The 27,760-nt window shown below is 45.6% G+C and overlaps 1 protein-coding gene across 1 annotated transcript; it reads left to right on the top strand.

The window, feature by feature from the left end:
* Window positions 1-1,375: 1,375 nt before the first annotated feature.
* Window positions 1,376-26,588, top strand: LOC143955490 (uncharacterized). Its single transcript, XM_077465528.1, has 6 exons — window positions 1,376-4,568; window positions 10,681-10,830; window positions 22,580-22,798; window positions 22,880-23,086; window positions 23,210-23,357; window positions 24,610-26,588. Exons 1-6 carry the CDS (start codon window positions 2,490-2,492, stop codon window positions 26,490-26,492), a joined length of 4,686 nt encoding a protein of 1,561 aa, XP_077321654.1. The 5' UTR covers window positions 1,376-2,489; the 3' UTR covers window positions 26,493-26,588.
* Window positions 26,589-27,760: the final 1,172 nt, after the last annotated feature.

Genomic DNA, 27,760 nt, shown 5'->3' with positions numbered 1-27,760 from the left:
GTAGAGAGGGAACATAAAAATCAAAGCGCTCATTGATGCGGCCTCTCTCTGAGCCTCATGATCGGGTGCAAGCATGGACAGGTAAGGTCTGACTGGGTATCGTATCCCCACCATTCTTTGTTTCGTTTGTGGTAACTTTCTTTCCTTTGTGTATTAGAAACATTTTTTTTTTTACATTGAAACTTCCTTTTTTTTTATATTACTTACTTCGTATTTTATCAATAACATCATTGCTTTAAGAGTTTTATCAGCTACGTTATATTTGGTAATATCTGATTATTCTAACGTTTCTTTTCTGTATAAATAAATTAGATTGTTATCCTTTTTGCAAGTTATCATTCGTTACTGATTTTATTGGTTATAGCTGCAACCGCATTGGTTGGTTCTTATATAGACAAGATTGTACTCACTTATTTGATGTATCATTAAGCGTATAAGTGAGGTAGGTAAAAATCGCCATATCACATTTATTAGTAGTTATGATTTATACACAATCATGTTTGTTACAATAAATGTTTTATTATATATTCAGAGTGGAAACCTTGAGGATTATAATAATGTTATTAAAGAAGAGGACAAGCAAGAGGACAAGGAATATGGTGTAATGAAGGAGCTTTCAGGACACAAGGATATGATGGAGCCGCCTAATAACAGAAACCCACCAGAGAGATGTCCCCGTCCTCTGTATTCCCGGGATTCCACACAGGAAGATCACACCATCCCCCACCATCATCAGGTAGGTGAGGAACAATCACTGATAGTATCATTAGGATCTGTACATTATCTGCATTGTTACCATTGATGTCATTTTTATTATATATTCAGAGTGGAAACCTGAGAGATCCTAAAGTTGAGGTTAAAGAAGAGATAAAAGAGGAGGATGATGAGGATGGGGTGATGGAGGAGTTTCCAGAAGAACACAAAGATCTGTACCAGGACACCATGGTGGAGACATCCAGCTACAGAAACCCACCAGAGAGATGTCCCCGTCCTCTGTATTCCCGGGATTCCACACAGGAAGATCACACCATCCCCCACTGTTACAAGGTTGGTGGGACGGAGAATCTAGAACATTCACTTACAGAGACAATGTGTGGATTTTTTATGTGATGTCACAATATTAAAGCTCTTATCTTACAGATGATTTTCTCTCTCATTTTCTTGGTTTAGAGTGGAGATCCAATGGATATAGAATTTGAGGTGAAATCAGAAGAAGAAGAAGAGAGGTATGTGAGGGATGATCAGCAGTCTATGGAGGAGGATGGAATAACGGGGACATTTATAGAGGAGGACACTCCTACAGAGATCAGCACAGGTGGGTCATTAACACTAAATCCATTCCTCCACCCATACTGCTCACTGATTGGTCCAGAGTAGGGCGGGGGCTGGGTGATATCAGCCTGTAATCCCCTGGTCACTTTCCTGAGCTGTGTTCCCCGTCCTGTATTCCTGGATTTCTCTCCGATAATCTTCCTTCTCTGTGCTGCCGACACAATTTATGTATCTAGACTGGATTTATGGAGATTCTGGGGATCAGGAAAATGTTGACTCTCACTATAGGCATTGCTCCACCTAGGCACCAGTGGTATGTGTCTTGGGTCTTCTGCCCCATGCCAGGGTATAGCAGGATCTCTATCTCTGCAATTCTCCTGGGGTCACTTGCTCTGTTTTCTTTCCTTGCTGTTCCCGGGTGGAGGGATATGTCTGTATAGTCTCAGACCCAAGTCACTGTCTCCAGTAAACATTTATGTTTCCACTGATTTCTGAACACCAATATTATGAATCCTGACCCTTCACTATATCATTTATATTACATACTCCTGACCCCTTCACTATATACTCTATATTGTACATTACATCATTCTGATACTATATAGTCCTATCTGTTGTATCTTATACAATATGTTGTACATTACATAGTCCTGACTTCTACTCTCTCCCCTCCCCCCACTGCTATATATACACATAATATGTATTCTCTTTTGTTACACCCATTTCCTACCAGCTGCACATTTTATATCGGATGATGTGATTGGAGGACAGACTTTTACATGGTGATAATAATGTGATAACATCCTCAGACTTTGGAACCTTAATCAGAAAGTGATAATGGGGGAGGAGTCAATAACCCAATGATGGGGGTCTTCAGGATCAGTCCAGTCTTCATCTTGGTTGTTCTCCCCCCATCCTCACTCTCTGACCTCTGGTGGGGCTCAGCCCCGCTGTTATTCATGACTAAATCATGGACTAAATAAGGAAGTGCAGGACTTCTTGTGTTGGGAAGATGACAATGAGTGATAGAGGGGGAGGGGACACTCGTCCTATAATCCCCTCATCACTGTCACTCCTATAGAAGACAGTTCTCGTTGTTTCCTCCCTCTCTGACTAAGGTCCATGAAAAAAGAAATGATCTGGTAGGAGATCAGAGGACCCATTTACTAGTTATCTTGAGGGGGGAATTGTAAGATCCTCAGAGACAAAGCTGCCTGATGTGGGCGGAGTCCTGGTTTATGGGAACCAATCAGCTGATGTCTAGTAATAATCTTTGTATTTGTATTTTAGTAGATGGACGGGAGATGAGGAAAACCTCAGAGGATTGTCTCACTTTGTCTCCAGACTGTAAAGTAGAAGATGAGGACATCACACAGTATAGTCCAGGAGAAAACCCGACTACCTCAAATGTCCATCCGGCACCACACAGTGTAGATGGACCATCGTATTCCTCTTATCCCGAGGAACCTCAGACTGTGCGGGACGGGGCCGGACCATCGTATTCCTCTTATCCCGAGGAACCTCAGACTGTGCGGGACGGTGCCGGACCATCGTATTCCTCTTATCCCGAGGAACCTCAGACTGTGCGGGACGGTGCCGCACCATCGTATTCCTCTTATCCTGAGGAACCTCAGACTGTGCGGGACGGTGCCGGACCATCGTATTCCTCTTATCCCGAGGAACCTCAGACTGTGCGGGACGGTGCCGGACCATCGTATTCCTCTTATCCCGAGGAACCTCAGACTGTGCGGGACGGGGCCGGACCATCGTATTCCTCTTATCCCGAGGAACCTCAGACTGTGCGGGACGGTGCCGGACCATCGTATTCCTCTTATCCCGAGGAACCTCAGACTGTGCGGGACGGTGCCGCACCATCGTATTCCTCTTATCCTGAGGAACCTCAGACTGTGCGGGACGGTGCCGGACCATCGTATTCCTCTTATCCCGAGGAACCTCAGACTGTGCGGGACGGTGCCGGACCATCGTATTCCTCTTATCCCGAGGAACCTCAGACTGTGCGGGACGGTGCCGGACCATCGTATTCCTCTTATCCCGAGGAACCTCAGACTGTGCGGGACGGTGCCGTCCTTCCAACAGACAAGAGGCTTTCCTGTACTGAGTGCGGAAAGAGTTTCCGTTCTAAATCTAGTCTTAATATGCATAAAAAATGTCATAGAGGTGAGAAGCCACATTCCTGTCCTGAGTGCGGGAAATGTTTTTCAATTAAGTCTCTTCTTCTCAGACATCAGAGATCTCACACGGGTGAGAAGCCGTATTCCTGTCCTGAGTGTGGGAAATGTTTTTCATTGAAGTCGAATCTTGATAGACATCTGATGTTGCACACGGGTGAGAAGCCTTATTCCTGTCCTAAGTGTGGGAAATGTTTTTTAGAGAAGTCCAGTCTTTCCTATCATCAGAGATCACACACGGGTGAGAAGCCGCATTCCTGTGCTGAGTGCGGGAAATGGTTTTCAGTTAAGTCGCGTCTTCTCAGACATCAATTGTCTCATACGGGTGAGAAGCCGTATTGCTGTCCTGAGTGCGGGAAATGTTTTTCAGTTAAGTCGAATCTTGACAGACATCAGAGGTCGCACACGGGTGAGAAGCCGTATTCCTGTCCTAAGTGTGGGAAATGTTTTTCAGATAAGTCCAGTCTTTCCTATCATCAGAGATCACACACGGGTGAGAAGCCGTATTCCTGTTCTGAGTGCGGGAAATGTTTTTCAGTTAAGTCGCGTCTTCTCAAACATCAGAGGTCACACACAGGTGAGAAGCCGTATTCCTGTCCTGAGTGTGGGAAATGTTTTTCAGATAAGTCACATCTTTCCTATCATCAGAGGTCACACACAGGTGAGAAGCCATATTCCTGTCCTGAGTGTGGGAAATGTTTTTCATTGAAATCGAATCTTGATACACATCAGAGATCACACACGGGTGAGAAGCCGTATTCCTGTCCTGAGTGCGGGAAATGTTTTTCAGCGAAGTGGCATCTTGATACACACCAGATGTCACACACAGGTGAGAAGCCATATTGCTGTACTGAGTGCGGGAAATGTTTTTCAGTTAAGTTGTGTCTTCTCAGACATCAGAGGTTGCACACGGGTGAGAAGCCGTATTCCTGTTCTGAGTGCGGGAAATGTTTTTCACATGAGTCCAGTCTTTCCTATCATCAGAAATCACACACAGGTGAGAAGCCGTATTCCTGTCCAGAGTGTGGGAAATGTTTTTTAGTCAAGTCGCTTCTTCTCAGACATCGGAGGTCTCACATGAGGGAGAAGTCATATTCCTGTCCTGAGTGAGGGAATGAAGTCCTGTCTTCCTGTACATCAGGGGGTCCCACACAACCCATGAGGTGTATTAGTGAGTGCGGGAAATGTCTTGTATATGAATGTTGCTGGACATGTGGGGGGAAGAAGCACACCCTGATATACACCTCAGATATACTCCATGGCTGATCTTCATCATGGAAGAAACAGTTGATAAGGAGATCAGAGATCACCAAAGACATGGATGAAGTGTTGTACCGTGTCGGCCATTGATAGCAGAAGAAAAATAAAAATGGAGTCCTTACCTCTCATTGGTACATTTTGTGGTGTAAACTTTTTTTTTCTATTGATTGAACTAGATGGACTTGTGTCTTTTTTCAACCAGACTATCTATATGTAATAAACATTTAAAGTTCTAGCTTAAAAATATTGAGGCGCGATGAGCATTCGCCGTACTATGACAAATTCTGGTCGTATTTTATTTCATAAAGTGGTTTCCTATGATCATTGGCTCCATCTAGTGGCCATAATGTGGAATTTTAGGTAGTTCAGGAGAGATACCTCATTAAGGCCACTAGATGGGGCTGACAGTCATAGGAAATCACTTTGTTATCTCCTTCACACCTAAGGGTAAAACAAATGTTCATGCCTAAGCACAATTTTGCAACTTTGACATGTGTTAGTAAATCCGTACATATCATCACAACTACTTTGTGCCTCCAGGTGGATTATACCGCGTTAGTTTCAGGACAAATTGGGCTTTCATTTGGTGGTAAATGGTGATTGATGTATCCTGATTTATTTATTTTTATTATCAAAGGAGAACTGGCCCAAAATAGCAAAAAAAAACACTTTTTTTGGAATGTAGCTGTATATTTCTCGTTACAACCATAACCTTCCACCGAAGAACAACCGCAAATAAATTCTCCTGCTCCTGACGATTGCAACGATACCACATACACTATATTACCAAAAGTATTGGGACACCTGCTTTTACACGCACATGAACTTTAATGACACCCCAGTCTTAGTCTATAGGGTCCAATATTGAGTTGGCCCCACCCTTTGGGATAAATTGGAGTGGAGACTGCGAGCCAGACCTTCTCGTCCAACATCAGTGCCTGACCTCACAAATGTGCTTCTGGAAGAATGGTCAAACATTCCCATAGAGACACTCCTAAACCTTGTGGACGGCCTTCCCAGAAGAGTTGAAGCTGTTATAGCTGCAAACGGTGGGGCTGGGCCGTGGGACAGGGTGGAAAATTCCCACCAGGCTGCCTAACTTATATTCAAAATGGCTGCTGACATTTATTTGTGCTGGAATTTGACCGATTGGCTGTGTTTCTCCCATGCTTCATTCAGGGAGTTGTAGTCCGGGGCCGCGCTCGAGTCCATGGGTGGGTGGCGAGAACTGAGCAGCGGCCAGAAACTACAACTCCCAGAGACTGACTCTTCAGAGGCGTGGCGTGTGGCGGGTCACGCACGTCGTGGCACTGCAGACAGCCCAAGTCTCCTACATTTGGCTGCCGGTGTTCTGGCAGATAGTGTCCTGCCATCATATAGTGTCCGCCCCGTACTGCGCATGCAGTAGAAGCTTCAGAAAATCTCCGAAGATGAATGGCGCCTGTGCCGTGAGTGGAGGTGGTAGCCCCCCCCATCCAAGCGGACATAGGGTTGTGAAAATTAAAGGGCCCCTCAAGGGCGAGCTTCACTCGCCACGGCTCGGCCTCGCTGCGCTCGGCTTTTTTATATTCCAACTCTATGTCCACTTGGATGGTGGGGCTAGAACCTGGACTCACAGCGCAGGCGCCGTTCATCCTCGGCTATTTTCTGAATCTGTGTGTGCTGTGTACTGCGCATGCGCAGTACACAGCAGACACTATCCGATGGGGGACCATATATGATAGGACACCGGCTCCCGAAACACCCGTGAGAGCTGGGCGATCTCCTAGGCTGCACTGATGGACACTGATAGGCTGCAGTGATGGACACTGATGAGGTGACACTAATGGGCTGCACTGATGATGGGGCACTGAAGGACACTGATAGGCTGCACTGGTAGGCACTGATGAGGTGGCATGAATGGACACTGATAGGCTGCATTTAATTGGCACTGGTAAGGCTGTGGCACCTGCCTGAAATTAGTTTTTGCAGGTTGGGATGTCTGTGACTGGCTCAGGCTGGGCGCTGGATGGCGGCAACTTGAAGTTTTTAGAGAGACAGTCACAGAGAGAAGAAGAAATAACTGTCTGAGAGCAGCTTACTTTTCCACTACAAGTCCCGGAGTCCTTGGTCTGAAGGCAGGCAGAGACCGGGGCGCTGGCTGCAACTTGAAGTTGTTATCACCCCCCCCGGAGGCTGAGTTGCCACCAGCATCGTTGTGGTGAGAAACCCTGACCCCCCCCCCCCCACATCCCACCCCCCCCATTTACCCCTGCCCACCCAGTAAACTCAAAATAGGAAATAGCCCTCAACACTGGCTGGCTGTCAGGTTCTGTGCTGGCCATGGCCTGTAAGTCCTGCTGGGAACTGGCCATGGCCTGTGGGTCCTGCTGGGAGCTCACCATGGTCTGTGGGTCCTGCTGAGAGCTGGCCATGGTCTGTGGGTCGTGCTGAGAGCTGGCCATGGCCTGTGGGTCCTTTTGGCCATGGCCTGTGGGTCCTGCTGGGAGCTCGCCATGGTCTGTGGGTCCTGCTGAGAGCTGGCCATGGCCTGTGGGTCCTTCTGGCCATGCCCTGTAAGTCCTGCTGGGAACTGGCCATGGCCTGTGGGTCCTGCTGAGAGCTGGCCATGGCCTGTGGGTCCTTCTGGCCATGGCCTGTCGGTCCTTTTGGTCATGGCCTGTGGGTCCTGCTGAGAGCTGGCCATGGCCTGTGGGTCCTTCTGGCCATGGCCTGTCGGTCCTTTTGGTCATGGCCTGTGGGTCCTGCTGAGAGCTGGCCATGGCCTGTGGGTCCTTCTGGCCATGGCCTGTCGGTCCTTTTGGTCATGGTCTGTGGGTCCTGCTGAGAGCTCGCCATGGCCTGTGGGTCCTTCTGGCCATGGCCTGTGGGTCCTGCTGAGAGCTGGCATGTGAGTCCATCTAGCCGCTTGTTCAATGGGCCACTTGACTGGACTTGCCCCCCCCCTTCCCCCCCCCCCCCTCCCCCCTCCCCCACCAGACCTAAGGCTGCCAGCCCTCCCCTGCTACAGACTGGGATGCCATTAAAGTTCGTGTGTGTGTGTGTAAAGGCAGGTGTCTCAATACTTTTGGCAATGTCGTTTGTAGCGCTATTCTTTTCACACTCTGCGGCTCTTGAGATATGGCGACGGCTCCTGTAGAGTATTTAGGAGCAGAGTCTTCATAATCTGTGTGATCGGTACAGGATCTCTAACATGCGCAGTGCCTCCACTCAATTGGGGCTTGTGAATAGCAAGTGAAATCCCAACTGAGAAATGTATCTCCACATAGACGGTAATCCACACAGCTTTGTATTTGAAAGTCCATGTATTGAAGAAATAACATTCACTGAACCGTCCAACATAAAGTATTTTCCGGACAGGAACATGAAATCATTAACAGTCTCTATGTATGTCTCAGAGAGGAGGAACTGCAGCACTTACACATTCCGTGTTCTCTTTCTGCCACATGTGTCTCTCTCCACCCACTTACCTCATCCTTGGTGAGAGAGAGAGAGCATAGCGGCCATATTGAAAAGGGGGCAAACAAGGGCTCGGCTCGTTAGAGCTTACAATCTAAGAATATCATATGTATATTTCTCTCCACCTTGTTGGGAGTGGAGGTGACCCCCTTCTATAACCCTTTCCCGCCGAGCGTACTCAGATATGCGTACTCGGCTTCCAGGGGTTATACCGGGATGATGCCCGCACCTGCAGGCATCATCCCGCTACCGTTTTTTGCAGCAGGCGATTGGCTATCCGGGCATAACAACCGATGTGGCTAAAAGCCGCTCGGGTGTTATGCCGGAGGAGCGGGAGGGGACGCCCCCCCCTCCCGCCGCCTCTCGCTGCTGTTACCGGTGCTCCCGCTCGATCGGGAGCACCGATCAGAGATCCGACGCCTCCGGCTGCCGGGGAGGAACATGAACGAAGCCGTAATCGGCTTCGTTCCAGTCTCCTCATCGTAAACACGGAAGCGACATCATGACGTCACTTCCCGTTTACTCGGCTGCCAATGGCGCCGGTTTTAAAAAAATATCCGGTATTCAGAATCGCCGTTTTCGGCGATCTGAATACATTGAAGTGTAAAGGAGGGGTGGGGGGTCTTTTAGACCCCCGATCCCTCCATAAAGAGTACCTGTCATCACCTATTACTGTCACAAGGGATGTTTACATTCCTTGTGACAGCAATAAAAGTGATCAATTTTTTTTTTTTTTTTTTTAAAACAATTTAGTTATTTTAAAATAAATAAAATAAATAAAAAAATAAAAATTTTTTTTTTAAAGCGCCCGCTGTCCCTGCGAGCTCGCGAAGCAAAGAAAACGCATACGGAAGTCGCGCCCGTGTATGTAAACGGTGTTCAAATCACACATGTGAGGTATCGCCGCGATCGTCAGAGCGAGAGCAATAATTCTAGCACTAGAGCTCCTCTGTAACGCTAACCTGGTAACCGCAAAATTTTTTTAAAGCGTCGCCTATTGAGATTTTTAGGTACCGTACTTTGTTGTCAATCTACAAGTGCGTGCGATTATAAAGTGTGACATGTTTGGTATCTATTTACTCGGCGTAACATTATCTTTCACATTACGGAAAAAAATTGGGCTAATTTGACTGTTTTTTTTTTTTTTTTATTCATGAAAGTGTCCCTTTTCCCAAAAAGTTGCGTTTAAAACACCACTGCGCAAATACCGTGTGACATAAAATATTGCAACAATCGCCGTTTTATTATTATTATTATTATTATTATTCAGGATTTATATAGCGCCAACAGTTTGCGCAGCGCTTTACAATATGAGGGCAGACAGTACACTTACAATACAAATCGATACAGGAGGGATCAGAGGGCCCTGCTCGTTAGAGCTTACAATCTAGAAGGGAGGGTCAAGTTGAAACAAAAGGTTTTAACTGTGGGGGGGATGAGCTGATGGAGAAAATGAAAATACAGTTAGGTGTGGGTGGGGTAGGCTTCTCTGAAGAGAAGTGTTTTCAGGGATCGTCTAAAAGCTAATAAAGTAGGAGATAAGCGGACAGATTGGGGTAGGGCATTCCATAGGATTGGGGAGGCTTTGGAAAAGTCCTGGAGGCGAGTATGGGAGGAGGTGATGAGGGAGCTAGAGAGCAGGAGGTCTTGAGAGGAACGAAGAGGACGAGTAGGTTGGTATTTAGAGACTAAGCCAGTGATGTAGCTGGGGGCAGAGTTGTGGATAGCTTTGTATGTAATTGTTAGTATTTTGAATTTAATTCTTTGGCTGAGCGGAAGCCAGTGGAGGGATTGACAGAGAGGAGTAGCAGACACCGAGCGATTGGAAAGGTGGATGAGTCTGGCAGCGGCATTCATAATGGATTGAAGAGGTGCTAGACTATGTAGAGGTAAGCCAATGAGAAGGCAGTTGCAGTAGTCAAGGCGAGAGATGACCAGCGAGTGAATTAAGAGCTTTGTTGTCTCATTGGTTAGAAAGGGGCGTATTTTGGAGATGTTGCGGAGGTTGAGGCGGCAAGATTTGGACAGTGATTGGATGTGTTGTTTGAAGGAGAGTTCAGAGTCCAAGACTACACCTAGAATCTTGGCGTGAGGGGATGGGCTTATGGTTGTGCCATCGATTTTGACAGTGAGATCAGGGGAAGGGGCATATGGCGGAGGAAAAATTATAAGTTCGGTTTTGGATAGATTGATTTTGAGGAAGTGGTGTGACATCCAGACTGATATATCTGATAGTAAATTAGTGATACGTGAGGAGACAGAGGGAGTGAGCTGAGGGGTAGAGAGATAGATTTGGGTGTCGTCAGCATAGAGGTGGTATTGGAAGCCGTGGGAGGTTTTATTCTCTAGAGTCTCTGCTAAAAAAATATATATAATGTTTGGGGGTTCCAAGTAATTTTCTAGCAAAAAATATGGATTTTAATTATGGATTTTAACGTAAACACCAAATTCCAAAAATAGGCTTAGTCATGAAAGGGATAAGGTCGTGTTCGTACTTTGAGACACTGCATTTTCCTCTGAGCTCCACAAGGTGGTGATCTCACTTCTACCTAGACAGGAAGTGATGTCAGGTGCAGACAGGAAGTTCCAGGTTAGAGGTCAGTCCAGAGGAAGTAGAGAGGAGACATTGCTGGAAATGGCAGAAAAGGAGGTAATAAGATCTTATTTTCTATTTACACCCAGTAACCCCCCCGTCATGTTCCGTCCTCTTCCTCCATAGTCGCTGTGACATCTTTTATCTCCAGCAGATGATGATACACACATATATAGTGTGGAGACCTAGATTAACCCTTTCAGTATCAGAACATTTCCTCACCTATGGGGCCGCAACATTTCCTTCATTTTGGAGATAAATTCTAGTAATTTGTTCCTCTAAACAAACAAAACTGACAATAAATAGACGAGACAATGACCATCCTGACCATACATGGCCTACAACGGGTAATTATCCACTTAAGACCTGGACCAATATGCAGCCAAAGGACCGAGCCCCTTTTTGCGATTCGGCACTGCGTCGCTTTAACTGACAATTGCGCGGTCGTGCGACGTGGCTCCCAAACAAAATTGACGTCCTTTTTTTTTCCCCCCACAAATAGAGCTTTCTTTTTGGTGGTATTTGATCACCTCTACGGTTTTTATTTTTTGCGCTATAAACAAAAATAGAGCAACAATTTTGAAAAAAATGCAATATTTTTTACTTTTTGCTATAATAAATATCCCCAAAAAATATATAAAAAAACATTTTTTTTCTCCTCAGTATAAGCCGATACGTATTCTTCTACATATTTTTGGTTAAAAAAAAAAATCACAATTAGCGATTATTGATTGGTTTGCGCAAAAGTTATAGCGTTTACAAAATAGGGGATAGTTTTATAGCATTTTTATTAATTTTTTTTTTTTTTTACTAATAATGGCGGCGAACAGCGATTTTTATTGTGACTGCGAGATTATGGCGGACACATCGGACATTTTTGACACATTTTTGGGACCATTGTCATTTATATAGCAATCAGTGCTATTTAAATGCACTGATTCCTGTGTAAATGACACTGGCAGTGAAGGAGTTAACCACTAGGGGACAGTGTAGGGGTTGTGTGTGACGTTATGTGTTTTTTTTTTTTTTACTGTAGGGGGCGTGGCCTGGCATGTGACGTGACTGATCGTCTTTCCCTATAAAAGGGAACAGACGATCGGTGACAGCCACACAGGGAAGCACGGGGAGAGGTTTGTTTACACAGACCTCTCCTGGTTCTTCAGCTCTGTGACCTGATTGCGGGACACCAGCGGCGATCGGGTCTGCTGGTCCCGCGGCCACGGTCACGGAGCTCAGGACTGGGTCGGGAGCGCACCGCCGGCAGCGCGCTCCCGACCCACGGCTGGGCACTTAAAGAGCCACATACAGGTACGTGCTTGTGCCCAGCCATGCCAGCCACATAGGGGAGCACGGGGAGAGGTTTGTTTACACAGACCTCTCCTGGTTCTTCAGCTCTGTGACCCGATCGCGGGACACCAGCGGCGATCGGGTCTGCTGGTCCCGCGGTCACGGAGCTCAGGACTGGGTCGGGAGCGCACCGCCGGCGGCGCGCTCCCGACCCACGGCTGGGCACTTAAAGAGCCACGTACAGGTACGTGCTTGTGCCCAGCCGTGCCATTCTGCCAATGTATATTGGCGTCAGGCGGTCCTTAAGTGGTTATTACACCACACAGGCAATCCCTTCAGGATCAGAACGTTCCTTCAGTTACGGGGATGGAACATTGTCTTAACATTTTGTTGGTGTGTCACCTTTCCCACCAATCACCTTCTCACCTCATCATGAAATGGATAAGAACTACAATCTAGTTCAAGGTTATCTGCTGCTGTTTCTAATTACAATGTATAAATGTGCATACGCATTAGAAGTAAACACTCTCTGAGACACGTTCAGCTCGGTTACTTCTAACTTCTGATTTATTTGTGGGCAGTGTCAATATTTTAGACAGAAAGAGACGTCATTGCTATGTTAGTCTGATAGGTACATCTCATTGGTTAAAATACAAGAGAAATGGAGAAACTTGATGCTTGAAGTTTGGTTGAAGCTGGTTCTCTTATCTCATATGCATTCTTCTAACGCGGGGGATGTAGGGTTCAGACACCATCTTTAGTTCCAAACAGAGAGCCAATCTGTATACTACATAATAAGTAAGGAACATGTATACACATAAGCAAATAGACATTTTCTGATTATCATTATGTACATTACATTCCTTCACAGTCCCCCCTAAAATGGCTATTTTCTTCTGTCCCTCATCTAAAGGTCCTCCTCACCTGGCCCATTCTCCTCAGCAACTCTTTTTAAGCTGTATATAGAGTTAGGCAGCAACTAGTTCACTACTCCCCTCGATACAGCTGGAGAAGGGCAATCAGGTGCTATCTATCCCTATAACCCTAGAGGATTGTGAGATTATGGACAGTTAGTGACTGTAGAGGAGTGAAGGGTTTGTCATCCTCCATCATAAGAGGGTCCTCTTCTTGGTGGAGAAATGTAGGTGTGCTGTTGTTTACAGCCTTGCTCATTAATTTCTTTACGAAAGGTAGAATACAGCATACAATCGGGGCTAAAAGAACCAGGATTATTAGTACCGTTACCCCTATCTGGGCGAGCACCTTCTACCACCCACTCATCCAGCTAAAATATTGATCCCATGGGTCTGTAATACCGGAGTTCTTCTTCAACTCCAATGACAAATCTTCTAATTTCTTTATAGCTAAAGTTACTTTACCATTTGGGCCGGTATTATCAGGAATGTAGGTGCAACAGGTCCCCGTTTTTCCTATCATTTTACAGACACTTCCTTTCTCAGCTAACACCATGTCTTAGGCCATCCGGTTCTGGAATGTCATGTAGGAAGTGGGGGGCTAACTGGTCAGCAATTCCCTGGAGGGCATCTTTAGTGCAATTCACGAATCTTTGTTGGTTGTAGTTTATGTAATTGATCCAATCTACATTCTTGTTTACATTTATTATGGGGATCAAAGACTCAAAACCAACTTTTACCTGATCCCTGGATTTGAATTCATCAGGGACCCCCCTTGGCCTATGACATGTACAAATGAGGGTCAAAGCTTCCGGAGAGAGCTGCTCGCTTCCTCCTCTGACTGTGTGCTGGGTCAGTGTATGTATCAGGAGTATCTTCTGCTAGGATATGGAGGGGCATAATGACCTTTTCAAGGGCACATTCACCGGTCCAGATACCCTCTAATCTGGTCCAATGTTCCAACCCACTGTCCCTCCCAGGAACCACAATTCTGTCCCCAGTAACTATCTGTAAAACACACATATATATCCTTACCATCAGGGATGTCACTGTACCAATGGCATTGCCATGAAAGTGTCAAACGGACAAGGTACTATGTCACAGTAATCAAAGGTAAAGGTGCTCACATGTGTACCTGAAGAGTTATACCAAAATGTAATTATGTTATCATTTTTTTGTGATGGCCACATCCTGGGCCTCCCCCCTAGACCAAACAGGAAAAGGATATGCAGCATGGTCGTCATGAAGTGGGCGGGATCTTGTCCTCATGGGTTGGAGCTTTCTTGCAGTGGGAGGCGTGTATTCAGGTGTTCTTCCCGGCCAATTCCACTGAGGTGGCTGTGGTCAACAAAACTTGGAATGGACCATCATATCTGGGTTCAAGAGAATGTTTTCTCACAAATTTCTTTACCAGCCCCCAATCTCCAGGCAGTAGTTGGTGTGTTCCTGTATCTAATTCAGGATCTGGAATGGAAGAAAACACCTGAACATGCATTTGGGTTAATTCTCGTGATAAGGCGGTTACATTATTAGTCAACACATCAGATTGCAACTGTAACTGTTGTGGGTGTCAGGTCACCTAGAGGCGAGGTGACAGATGCACACCGTAGGGATCAGGAGTGCACCGCAAGGTTGTGGACCCTATGGCTGACTGCTGCGGACGGGAGACAGGTCCCACCGGGGTTAGAGCGTAAGATTCCCTGGGGCGCGGAGTCTAAGAGCCAGCAGGTGTTCACCAGAGCCTCGAGTGGTGAGGATGGACTTGGCTGCAACTGGCTCCAGGTCGCGACCCCCAGCTCACACCCACAGTAGGCAACAGGAGGATAGGGATGGTGAGGGACAAAGCCAAGGTCGGGGCCACAAGCAGACAGAAATAGTCAGGGACACGCCAAAAGGTCAGGATCACAGGCAAACAGGGATAGTCAAAGACACGCCAAAGTCGGTAACGGAACAACAGAAGAGCACACGGCAGGTAACAGGAAGGCAAACACACAAAGGAATACACAATGGTTGATCAGCACTGATGGCCTGCAGTGCACAGGTTAATATAGGGCTCCCTGATAGGGCCCGGGGTGGAGCCATGCTTAGAGGAGAGGTTATAAAAAACACCAGGTGGAAGTGGCTAGCCTCTTAGTCTGAACACATGAGGGGAGGTAAGCAAACACAGGAAGATCACTGCATAACCATGACAGTGGGGAGTAACAGCCAAGTCTGGGGGCTGAACCAAACAAAATTTCTACCTTCCCGCTACTTTGAGGGTGGTAAGGGGTGTGTAGAGCCAACTGAACCCCCAGTGCTGCCCAAATCTCTTTTGTAAGGGTTGCTGTGAAGGCTGGGCCTGATTGCTCTCTATCACCTCTGGGACCTCAAATCTACATACTATCTCACTCAGTAGTTTCTTAGCTGTGGTCCTGGCAGTCATGTCCACCTCCACTAGGGCGTATTCGAATCTTCGACTCCTTGGCATTTGGGAGTGATCAATTTGTATCCTCTGGAAGGGGTATAGGGCTTTCGCCAAGTGCTTCTTCTGTGCCTTTTCTGTACGTTTTGGGTTACATTTGTCGCAGATAGTGCATGATCTGCAGAAGTTGTTGGTCAATGTAGTAACTCCTGGAGCTACATAGTTCTTGATAAGAGAGTTCATAGTCTTTGTCAAGTGGGCAGCTCCATTTGCCCATTGCACCATGGCTGGGTACATACTCCTGGGTAGACAAGGCTTCTTGTTGCACTCGAATAGTCCATCTGTGAGAGTTGCTCCTCTCCGTTTTCCAGCTTTCCTTCTTATCTTGCTGCTTTCAGATAAACTCTGTCCACTGGGTGAGTCTGTAGGATAAGCACAGGTTGGTCTTCTTCTACCACCCTGCTGTCTATTTCCTGTAGACCACTGGCTGTCTGTTTGGCAGCTGAATCGGCTAGATGATTGCCTCGAGCTTCCTTCGAGTTGAGTTTGTTGTGTGCTTTACTTTTAGAATAGTCACTTGGGTTGGGAGAAGCAGGGCATCCATCAAGTCCTTGATGGCTAAGTTGTGTTTCACAGATGTTCCTGCAGCCGTCAGGAACCCCCTGTCCTTCCAGATAACACCAAAATCATGGGCACCGCTGAAAGCATATCTTGAGTCCGTATGAATGTTGGCTCTTTTTCCTTTTGCCAATTTACATGCTGTAGTAAGTGCTTGCAGCTCTGCCACCTGTGCAGACATCACCGGTGGTAAGGTTTCAGTTTGAAGAAACGAGTTTTCAGTGATGACCTGGATCCTGCAGCCACATTAGTTTGATGCAGTCATGGGATGACAAGTCAAGACTCGACTCCTCCTCCTCCCCCCCCTTGAGAAGTGGAAGAAGGGTGGTAGGGTTCAATGTTTGACAACGTAATAGAGTAATGCTGTCCAGTAGGAGGGAACACAGGAGTCTCAAGTGTCTGGCAGTGGACAGATGTTTCGGCTGGATCTTGGTTGAGTATGGGAGCAATGTCATGGGGAGCAAGCAGAACGAAACAGTGTCCGAAGTTTTGTCAAACAAGGCTTGTGCAGCAAAGACAGCTTGCAGACACAATGGGCCTCCTCTTGCTATCACATCCAGCCGACAGGAATAATATCTTATGGGGCGTAGGCAGGTGCCGTGTGATTGGGTGAGTACACCTGCAGCATGTCCCAGACATTCGGATACAAAGGGCTTGAATGTTTTGTCGTAGTCTGGGAGCCCTAGTGCCAGAGATGGCACGCTTGAGGGCCTAAAAGTTGGATATTGCTTCAGGAGACATCTGGAAGGGGTCTGATTTCAGAGCATTATACAAAGGTTGCATCAGTAGGGAGCCTTCTGGAATCCATACTCTGCAATAGAAAATTAGTCCAAGGAAGGCATGAGGGGCTTCTGGCCTTGTGGCAGTGGGACGTCAGAGATTGCTTTCAACCTGTCTTCAGGGAGGTGTCTTGTCCCATGGGACAAGACAGTGTCCAAGGAAAATGACAGATGTTGAGCACCACTGCAATTTGGGCTTTGAGGCTTTGCAACCCTGTTTGGCAAGATAGCACAACAGGCTTTCTGAGGTGACTTCGACAGTGGGTAAGTCAGCTGCACAGAGGAGAAAGCCATCAACATATTGGAGGAGAATCACTTCCGGGCAATCATCTTGTTATGTGTCAAGGATGATAGCCATAGCTTTGCAAACTGGCTTGGAGAGTTCTGTGCCCCTTGTGGCATAACTGTCTAGGTATGTTGTTGTTTTCGTGGGTGAATGCAAAAGGTACCAGCAGGAGGGGTGAGGGTGGACACTGAAGAGAGCGTTTGCAAGGTCCACCACTGTGAGGTACTTTGCAGTCAGGGACACCCCCGCAAGTAGCTGGTTCTCTTTTAGGGATTCTCTTCTTCCTAGAGAACAGAGGTGTGTTGCATGGAGATGCGCAGGGTATCAGGGCTCCATTTGACATGAGGGCCTTGACATGCTTCGAAATAGCTGCAGATTGGGCTAACTTTAAGGGGGGGTATTGTGGTTTCCAGGGCAATGATGCGCCCTCTTTGAACTTGACTGAAACTGGTGGCACCTTTAAGTGACAGTTGTCTTCCAGTCCTGTGGATCATAGGCACACAGGGATTCTGTCAAGTACTTCCTGCGGTATTGAACTTGGAGTTATTGCTTCATGAAGTGTCATCAGGAGAGGCAGAGAACACAAAGCAGATGAGTCTTCCAAGGATAGGGGAGCAAGCCTTTATGAGTCTAGCATGATACTTAACAGACTCCACGTTATCTTGGGCAATATCTTGGGTTATGATAGTCTGATCTTCCAATTTATCTTTTGCCCAGTCGCGGAGTTGTGCACAGAACTCCACGCCTGAGGTGTAGGAAGTGGCACTTGTCAGGCAGGCATCATTGAAGGTCATCTGCATGACCGGCCAAAAGACATGTCCTGCTTTTAATTTGGCATAGGCTGATCAAGTCTCTCCAGACAGCTGAGTAAGTTTCTTGTATCTGCACTATCCTGCGGTAGAAGGGCATTGAATATTTCTCCGGGTCAGGCAGACTTGTCACTAAGGTCGCTGCATGTCAAGGGGTAAAAGCGACATACATCACCGGTGCCCCTTCTGGTAACCAAGACTGGTGTTGGGGCAGGGTAGGGGCACTGTTCCTTATGGTTACCAGCATATGTTTGAGATCCTCTCGAAACTGTGAGTCCAGAGCTGGATTGAGGGTTAAATCAGCAGATGGCCTTGCTGCCTGTTGTTGGTCTTCCCACTTGGACGCTTCTTCATCATTAACATATCCGGTCTGTGAAGGCAGTGCTTCCGTATTGGGGAAGACAGGTGTATGGTAGGAACCATCCTGGTTTTAAGGCAGGAAGAACTGGTTATAGGCCGTGGTTGGGCCTAGCGGGTGTACAAAGATGGCCGCCAGGCGTAAGTGCACTGAGCTGGGTCTGACGTGAGGGCCTGGGTGCACCAAGATGGCTGCCATCGGGAGTTGTCACAGTGGGTTGTGCTTGGGTTGGGGTGGTGAGAAGGGAGTGTACGTAAGGCGGATGGCAGGGATGTCCCTCTCCTTTGTTCCAGTTTTTTGTATATGGGGGCGGTACAGGCACATTATCAACTCTGTGATACACATACATAGTACAATTGGCATCTTTCTTGATTTCCTCTTCTATCCAACCCTCTTTGTGCAATGCCCTTGCCGTCCTGTACCAAGCTTCTGCCACATCCAATAAGCCGTTATCACACAGAGCGCCCCTTTGTTCTCTTATCAGCACACGCCATTCCTCTGCTTGTAGTCTAGCAACACAGTCTTTCAAATCACAAACCTTCGCTATTTTGGACAACCTTTTAACTGCTTCACTGCTCTCTCTCCTCTTCACAATATCACAAGCTAGCATTCCTTTCTCCGGCTTAGTGTTTTTCTGACCGATCTCCCCCTCCTCTCTTTGGGCCTCCCAACACGTAACCAAGGTCTTTAACTCTGTCCTGCTCATCTACAGCAGTCTCGGCTGACGGTTTGAGGGGCGAGTGAGGACAACTGCTAGCTTGATAACCCTCCTGCATGGTTCTCTGTTGTATCTCTTCGAGGGTCTGCCCAAACCCCCCTTTCACCGGGTAATCTACGTTTAATCTCAAAACTTGCATGTCAAGGGTGGTGGGGAGCAGTGGCTCATGGCCCAACCGATCCTTCAGGTAGCCACCTTCTCTCACCTTCACCAACCCCCAACCCTCCTCGTGTATGGAAAACAGTAATCCACAAATACACTCAGGACAAGATGTTACACCTGCCGGTTTTTGAACTGCAAAGCTCCGGCAGCTGAGATAACCCTCAGGAGCAGCTCACCTGAGTTGCAAGATTGCCAAATTCCAGCAAGTCTTCATTTAGACTGCCAAATTCCAGCAGCTGAGAAAACCCTCAGGAGCAGCTCACCTGAGTTGCAAGATTGCCAAATTCCAGCAAGTCTTCATTCAGACTGCCAAATTCCAGCAGCTGAGAAAACCCTCAGGAGAAGCTCACCTGAGAAAACCATTTATCCCCCCTGACGGTTTTCCCGAGTCTGGCTTGGGGTGGAATTTTTGTACCATTAGCGGTAACCCTGAGCCAGACTCGGGACCGCGTCGCTGGATCCAGGAGGAGGTTTACTTACCTTCTCCCTCGGATCCAGCGTTGTCTCCCTGCTGTACGAGCGAGCCGTGTCTCGCTCACTCGATCTATCATGGAGCTGATCTCCGTTCCCTGCCAGTGTTGCGACGCACGGGGACGGAGATCGGCGCCAAATTCAAAAAGTGAAACACACAGTATACATACAGTATAATGTAATCTTACAGATTACATTGCTGTATGTAATTATTTCACATCCCCTTTGCCCCTAGTGTTCTGCCCAGTGTCCTGCATGCAGTTTTATATTATAAAAACTGTTCTTTATGCCTGGAAACTGGAGATTGTCCATAGCAACCAAAACTGTCCCTTTACATCAAAAATGGTTTTAGACCAGCTAGAAAATAGCGATAATAAATTAGAATCACTCGCAGAATTAAGGGATAGCGATTTGTGGGGAGATCTGTCATCAAATACTGAAAAGTAATGACAGTGACAATTCTGCAACTGAGCAAATTTCTGTGTTTTTGATTTGATTACATTATTGAATAATTTTTTATTATTGTTATATTATTATTTGGTACAGTTATTTATTATATTATAATTTATGATTTCATTTTTCAAACTTTATTATACCCGGGATGTCTGCTAGACTCTGGTTTGGACAGATTTAAGAGAGTTATTCCTAAGAATTACAGGACTACAATATAAAACGCCAAATTTTCATGCAAAATAAACGCCAAATTTTCATGCAAAATAATTGTACCGCTTTTAGCACCTAAAATCCGAAATAATCGTACCGCCAGGGAGGTTAAAGACATTTGCAAGGCTGCCAAATTCCAGCAGCTGAGAAAACCCTCAGAGGTCCTACACAGTCAACCCCGAGTAACCTGTCCATAAACAGCTGCAGAATTCCACCCCACCGCTAGAGGCAGACAGCTCATCTAGGGGTGAGGATGGAAACACACCTGCAGCTGCACTTTCAGTCTGCTGATTTGCAGTCCTTCAGAATGACAGACACTGAACAGATAATACAGCAGAAAACCATTGGCAGGTTCGTTAAAACAGCCCCAGGCGAGAAATAAGTTGCCTGCCTCTTTGGACAATCTAAAGGAGCCAACGAGACAAAATCAACCGGCCCAACCAGAGAAGTCGTACAGTGGTAAGGATAAATATGCTTACCGTACTGTTTAGGGCTGTGCGCTTAACCCCCCTTGCTCTGATTTGGCCAGCTGTTTGGTCCTGGAAAGCGGTCTCTAGGGCTGCAACTAACGATTATTTTCATAATCGATTAGTTGGCCGATTATTGTTTTTCGATTAATCGGTTAATAACCTTAAAAAAAGGTGTGGTGTCTAATTTAGTTAATATGTAAAGTTTTAAAAAAGGCAATTTATTCTTAAATATCTCTATATGCAGTGGTAAATATAAATAACCAACTATGTGGTTAGGGAGCAAAATATCGTATCCACTCTGAGAATAACAAACAGAAGAGATATACTGTATATATTAGAGGGGATATATACTGTATATACTATTAGAGGAGATATACTGTATATACTATTATAGGCTATATACTATTAGAGGAGAGATATAATGTATATACTAGAGAGATATACTGTATATATTAGAAGAGATGTACTGTATATACTATTATAGGCTATATACTATTAGAGGAGAGATATAATGTATATACTAGAGAGATGTACTGTATATACTATTATAGGCTATATACTGCATATACTATTAGAGGGGATATACTGTATATGCTATTAGAGGGGGTATACTATTAGAGGAGATATACTGTATATACTGTTAGAGGACATATACTGTATATACTATTAGAGGAGAGAGATACTGTTAAAGGGTCAATCTGGTAAATATCATCAGAGTCATTAACTTTAACCCCATTTTGTTACTGACCGATTAATCGATTATGAAAATATTAATTGATTAATTTAATAATCGATTAGTTGTTTCAGCCCTAGCGGTCTCCCTTTGATTGCAGCCTGGAGCCCCCACGTTGTCAGCGCCAGTTGAAATAGATAACCTTGAACTAGATTGTAGTTCTTATCTGCTGCTGTTTCTAATTAAAAAGTATAAACGTGCATGCACATTAGAAGTAAACACTCTCTGAGACACGTTCAGCTCGGTTACTTCTAACTTCTGGTTTATTTCTGGGCGATGTTCATATTTTATACAGAAAGATACGTCATTGCTGTGTCAGTCTAATAGGTACATCTCATTGGTTAAAATACAAGAGAAATGGAGAAACTTGATGCTTGAAGTTCGGTTGAAGCTGGTTCTCTTATCTCATATGCATTCTTCTAACGCGGGGGATGTAGGGTATAGACGCCATCTTAACTCCGAATGGAGAAGTCAATCTGTATACTACATAATAAGTAAGGAGTTGCATAGAAACATGTATACACATAAGCAAATAGACATTTTTTGATTCAGTATGTACATTAGATTCCTTCACAATCAGGCTATACTAACGGACTATATGACTTTTATTAGTAGTGGGGGATGGGAATATGTATGTCTTTATTTTAGAAGATTCAAATAGGAAGAAAGAGGGACAATATAATTTGTAGAAAGAATGTCCTGAAAACAAATTTTTCCATATTGATCCAAGTCTCAGATATTCATTCACACCATCCCCCACCATGATCAGGTAGATGGGTAACAATCACCGATAGGAATTATACACAAACATGTTTGATAGAACAAATGTTTTATTATATATTCAGAGTGGAAACATCGGGGATGATAATATTGTTGTTAAATAAGAGTAAAAAAGAGGAGGATGAGGAGTATGGTGTGATGAAGCCGCTTTCTGAAGGACATCATGAGGGAGAAATCAAGTAACAGAAACCCACCAGAGAGATGTCCCCGTCCTCTGTATTCCCGGGATTCCACACAGGAAGATCACACCATCCCCCACCATTATCAGGTAGATGAGGAACAATCACTGATAGTATCATTAGGATCTGTACATTATCTGCATTGTTACCATTGATGTCATTTTTATCATATATTCAGAGTGGAAACCCGAGAGATTCTGAAGTTGATGCTCAAGAAGAGTTTAAAATGGCGGATGAGCAGTATTGGGCGATGAAGGAGTTTTTTGAAGGAAACGCAGATCTGTATAAGGATTTCATGATGAGGCCACATACTGGAAACCCACCAGAGAGATGTCCCCGTCCTCTGTATTCCCGGGATTCCACACAGGAAGGTCACACCATCCCCCACCATCATCAGGTAGGTGATGAACAATCACTGGTAGTTATACATTATGCACAAGCATGTGTGTTACAATAAATGTTTTATAATATATTGCAGATTGGAAACCTCGGAGATGATAATATTTTTGTCAAAGAAGAGTATAAAGAGGAGGATGAGGAGTATGGGGTTATGGAGGAGTTTTCAGAAGGACACAAGAATATGATGGAGCCGCCTAATACCAGAAACCCACCAGAGAGATGTCCCCGTCCTCTGTATTCCCGGGATTCCACACAGGAAGGTCACACCATCCCCCACTGTTACAAGGTTGGTGGGACGGAGAATCTAGAACATTCACTTACAGAGACAATGTGTGGATTTTTTATGTGATGTCACAATATTAAAGCTCTTATCTTACAGATGATTTTCTCTCTCATTTTCTTGGTTTAGAGTGGAGATCCAATGGATATAGAATTTGAGGTGAAATCAGAAGAAGAAGAAGAAGAGAGGTGTGTGAGGGATGATCAGCAGTCTATGGAGGAGGATGGAATAACGGGGACATTTATAGAGGAGGACACTCCTACAGAGATCAGCACAGGTGGGTCATTAACACTAAATCCATTCCTCCACCCATACTGCTCACTGATTGGTCCAGAGTAGGGCGGGGGCTGGGTGATATCAGACTGTAATCCCCTGGTCACTTTCCTGAGCTGTGTTCCCCGTCCTGTATTCCTGGATTTCTCTCCGATAATCTTCCTTCTCTGTGCTGCCGACACAATTTATGTATCTAGACTGGATTTATGGAGATTCTGGGGATCAGCAGAATGTTGACTCTCACTATAGGCATTGCTCAACCTAGGCACCAGTGGTATGTGTCTTGGGTCTTCTGCCCCATGCCCAGGTATAGCAGGATCTCTATCTTTGCAATTCTCCTGGGGTCACTTGCTCTGTTTTCTTTCCTTGCTGTTCCCGGGTGGAGGGATATGTCTGTATAGTCTCAGACCCAAGTCACTGTCTCCAGTAAACATTTATGTTTCCACTGATTTCTGAACACCAATATTATGAATCCTGACCCTTCACTATATCATTTATATTGTACATGACATACTCCTGACCCCTGCACTATATACTCTATATTGTACATTACATCATTCTGATACTATATAGTCCTATCTGTTGTATCTTATACAATATGTTGTACATTACATAGTCCTGACTTCTACTCTCTCCCCTCCCCCCACTGCTATATATACACATAATATGTATTCTCTTTTGTTACCCCCATTTCCTACCAGCTGGACATTTTATATCGGATGATGTGATGAGGACAGACTTTTACATGGTGATAATAATGTGATAACATCCTCAGACTTTGGAACCTTAAACAGAAAGTGATAATGAGGGAGGAGTCAATAACCCAATGATGGGGGTCTTCAGGATCAGTCCAGTCTTCATCTTGGTTGTTCTCCCCCCATCCTCACTCTCTGACCTCTGGTGGGGCTCAGCCCCGCTGTTATTCATGACTAAATCATGGACTAAATAAGGAAGTGCAGGACTTCTTGTGTTGGGAAGATGACAATGAGTGATAGAGGGGGAGGGGACACTCGTCCTATAATCCCCTCATCACTGTCACTCCTATAGAAGACAGTTCTCGTTGTTTCCTCCCTCTCTGACTAAGGTCCATGAATAAAGAAATGATCTGGTAGGAGATCAGAGGAGCCATTTACTAGTTACCTTGAGGGGGGAATTGTAAGATCCTCAGAGACAAAGCTGCCTGATGTGGGCGGAGTCCTGGTTTAGGGGAACCAATCAGCTGATGTCTAGTAATAATCTTTGTATTTCTATTTTAGTAGATGGACGGGAGATGAGGAAAACCTCAGAGGATTGTCTCACTTTGTCTCCAGACTGTAAAGTAGAAGATGAGGACATCACACAGTATAGTCCAGGAGAAAACCCGACTACCTCAAATGTCCATCCGGCACCACACAGTGTAGATGGACCATCGTATTCCTCTTATCCTGAGGAACCTCAGACTGTGCGGGACGGTGCCGGACCATCGTATTCCTCTTATCCCGAGGAACCTCAGACTGTGCGGGACGGTGCCGGACCATCGTATTCCTCTTATCCCGAGGAACCTCAGACTGTGTGGGACGGTGCCGGACCATCGTATTCCTCTTATCCCGAGGAACCTCAGACTGTGTGGGACGGTGCCCGACCATCGTATTCATCTTATCCTGAGGAACCTCAGACTGTGCGGGACGGTGCCGGACCATCGTATTCCTCTTATCCCGAGGAACCTCAGACTGTGTGGGACGGTGCCGGACCATCGTATTCCTCTTATCCCGAGGAACCTCAGACTGTGCGGGACGGTGCCGGACCATCGTATTCCTCTTATCCTGAGGAACCTCAGACTGTGCGGGACGGTGCCGGACCATCGTATTCCTCTTATCCTGAGGAACCTCAGACTGTGCGGGACGGTGCTGGACCATCGTATTCCTCTCATCCCGAGGAACCTCAGACTGTGCGGGACGGTGCCGGACCATCGTATTCCTCTTATCCCGAGGAACCTCAGACTGTGCGGGACGGTGCCAGACCATCGTATTCCTCTTATCCCGAGGAACCTCAGACTGTGCGGGACGGTGCCGGACCATCGTATTCCTCTTATCCTGAGGAACCTCAGACTGTGCGGGACGGTGCCGGACCATCGTATTCCTCTTATCCTGAGGAACCTCAGACTGTGCGGGACGGTGCCGTCCTTCCAACAGACAAGAGGCTTTCCTGTACTGAGTGCGGAAAGAGTTTCCGTTCTAAATCTAGTCTTAATATGCATAAAAAATGTCATAGAGGTGAGAAGCCACATTCCTGTCCTGAGTGTGGGAAATGTTTTTCAATTAAGTCTCTTCTTCTCAGACATCAGAGGTCTCACACGGGTGAGAAGCCGTATTCCTGTCCTGAGTGTGGGAAATGTTTTTCATTGAAGTCGAATCTTGATAGACATCAGAGGTTGCACACGGGTGAGAAGCCTTATTCCTGTCCTAAGTGTGGGAAATGTTTTTTAGAGAAGTCCAGTCTTTCCTATCATCAGAGATCACACACGGGTGAGAAGCCGCATTCCTGTGCTGAGTGCGGGAAATGTTTTTCAGTTAAGTCGCGTCTTCTCAGACATCAGAGGTCACACACGCGTGAGAAGCCGTATTGCTGTCCTGAGTGCGGGAAATGTTTTTCAGTTAAGTCGCGTCTTCTCAAACATCAGAGGTCACACACGGGTGAGAAGCCGTATTCCTGTTCTGAGTGCAGGAAATGTTTTTCAGTTAAGTCCAATCTTTCCTATCATCAGAGATCACACACGGGTGAGAAGCCGTATTCCTGTCCTGAGTGCGGGAAATGTTTTTCAGCGAAGTGTCATCTTGATACACACCAGATGTCACACACAGGTGAGAAGCCATATTGCTGTACTGAGTGCGGGAAATGTTTTTCACAGAAGTCACATCTTTGCAGACATCAGAGGTTGCACACGGGGGAGAAACCGTATTCCTGTCCTCAGTGCGGGAAATGTTTTTCAGATAAGTCGAATCTCGACGCACACCAGATGTCGCACACGGGTGAGAAGCCGTATTCATGTTCTGAGTGCGGGAAATGTTTTTCTCGGAAGGTCAAGCTTTACAAACATCAGAGATCTCACACGGGGAGAAGCCGTATCCCTGCCCCGAGTGAGGGAAATGTTCTTCAATGAAGTCCTGTCTTCCTGTACATCGGGGGGTCCCGCACAACCCTCGAGGTGTAACGCTGTATTCAAAATACAAACAAATAAAGCTTTCTTTTGGTGGTATATTTGGTGGTATATTTTGGTGGTATATACCATTGGGGTTTGTTATAATTTTGTTATAATTTTCTAAATAAACAAAAAAAGCCCCAAAAAAAAAATATCTAAAAATAAATAAAAATAAAAAATTATATATATATATATATATATATATATATATATATATATATATATATATATATATATATATAATGTATTTCTGTTATAAAACGTATCTAATAATAAAAAAAAATCTAATTTCTTCATAAACTTTGACAAAACGTATTCAGCTACATGTCTTTGGTAATAAATAAAAATAAAAAAAAAATCCCAATATGAGTATTTTAATTGGTTTGTGTGAATTTTATACCGTCTACAATAAAAAGTATATATATATATACTGGAATTTTTATTTATTTTTATACTAGTAATGGCGGAGATCAGAGACTTATGCCACATACACAGGACCGGACTTTCCGGCAGACTAGGTCCGGCGGTCTTCCCGACTGACTTTCGGTGGACTTGGCCACACACAAATGGACTAAGTCCGTTCGAAAGTCCGTTCATTTTGAACGTGATGACGTAAGACGGGACTAAAGAAGGAAGTTCAATAGCCAGTAGCCAATAGCTTCCTTTGCGTCGTATTTGGTCCGTCGGACCAGCACACAGACGGTGCAGCGCGGTTTTCCCCGTTTAAAAAAAAAAAAAAAAAAGATCGGACTAGCCCACACGCGATCGGATTGTCCAATGGACTAATCCCTTCGGACCTAGTCTGCCGGAAAGTCCGGTCGTGTGTACGCGGCATTATAGTGGGACTGTGATAATGCGGCGGGAAATCTGACACTAACTGACACTGAGGAGCAACTGACACTGACATCACCGGTGACACTAATACAGGGATCAGGTATAATACTATACACTGTCACTGTACTAAATGACACTGGTTGGGAAGGGGTTAACGTCTGGGGGGGGCGATCAAAAGATTAACGGTGTGCCTAACAAGTAGTCGTGTGCAGAATGAAAAAAATTCCTTCTGTTTCGTCTCGATTCGGTAGTTACATAAAGTCGTTTAGTTAAATTTGTTTCATTCATTTTAATTCTTTTTTCGGGAATTTGTTTCGTTTTTCGAATCGATTCGAAACGTTTTTGAATAGTTTTCTTATTCGAATAGTTTTCCCATTTCCAAAAAGAATGAAATA

The sequence above is a fragment of the Lithobates pipiens genome, unplaced genomic scaffold (genome assembly GCF_037356315.1).
Source record: "Lithobates pipiens isolate NorthernLeopardFrog02 unplaced genomic scaffold, aLitPip1_a1.2 Scaffold_35, whole genome shotgun sequence".
NCBI classification, from domain to species: Eukaryota; Metazoa; Chordata; class Amphibia; order Anura; family Ranidae; genus Lithobates; species Lithobates pipiens.
Note: the sequence above shows the minus strand (reverse complement) of the source record. Positions and strands in the feature narration are given on the sequence as shown.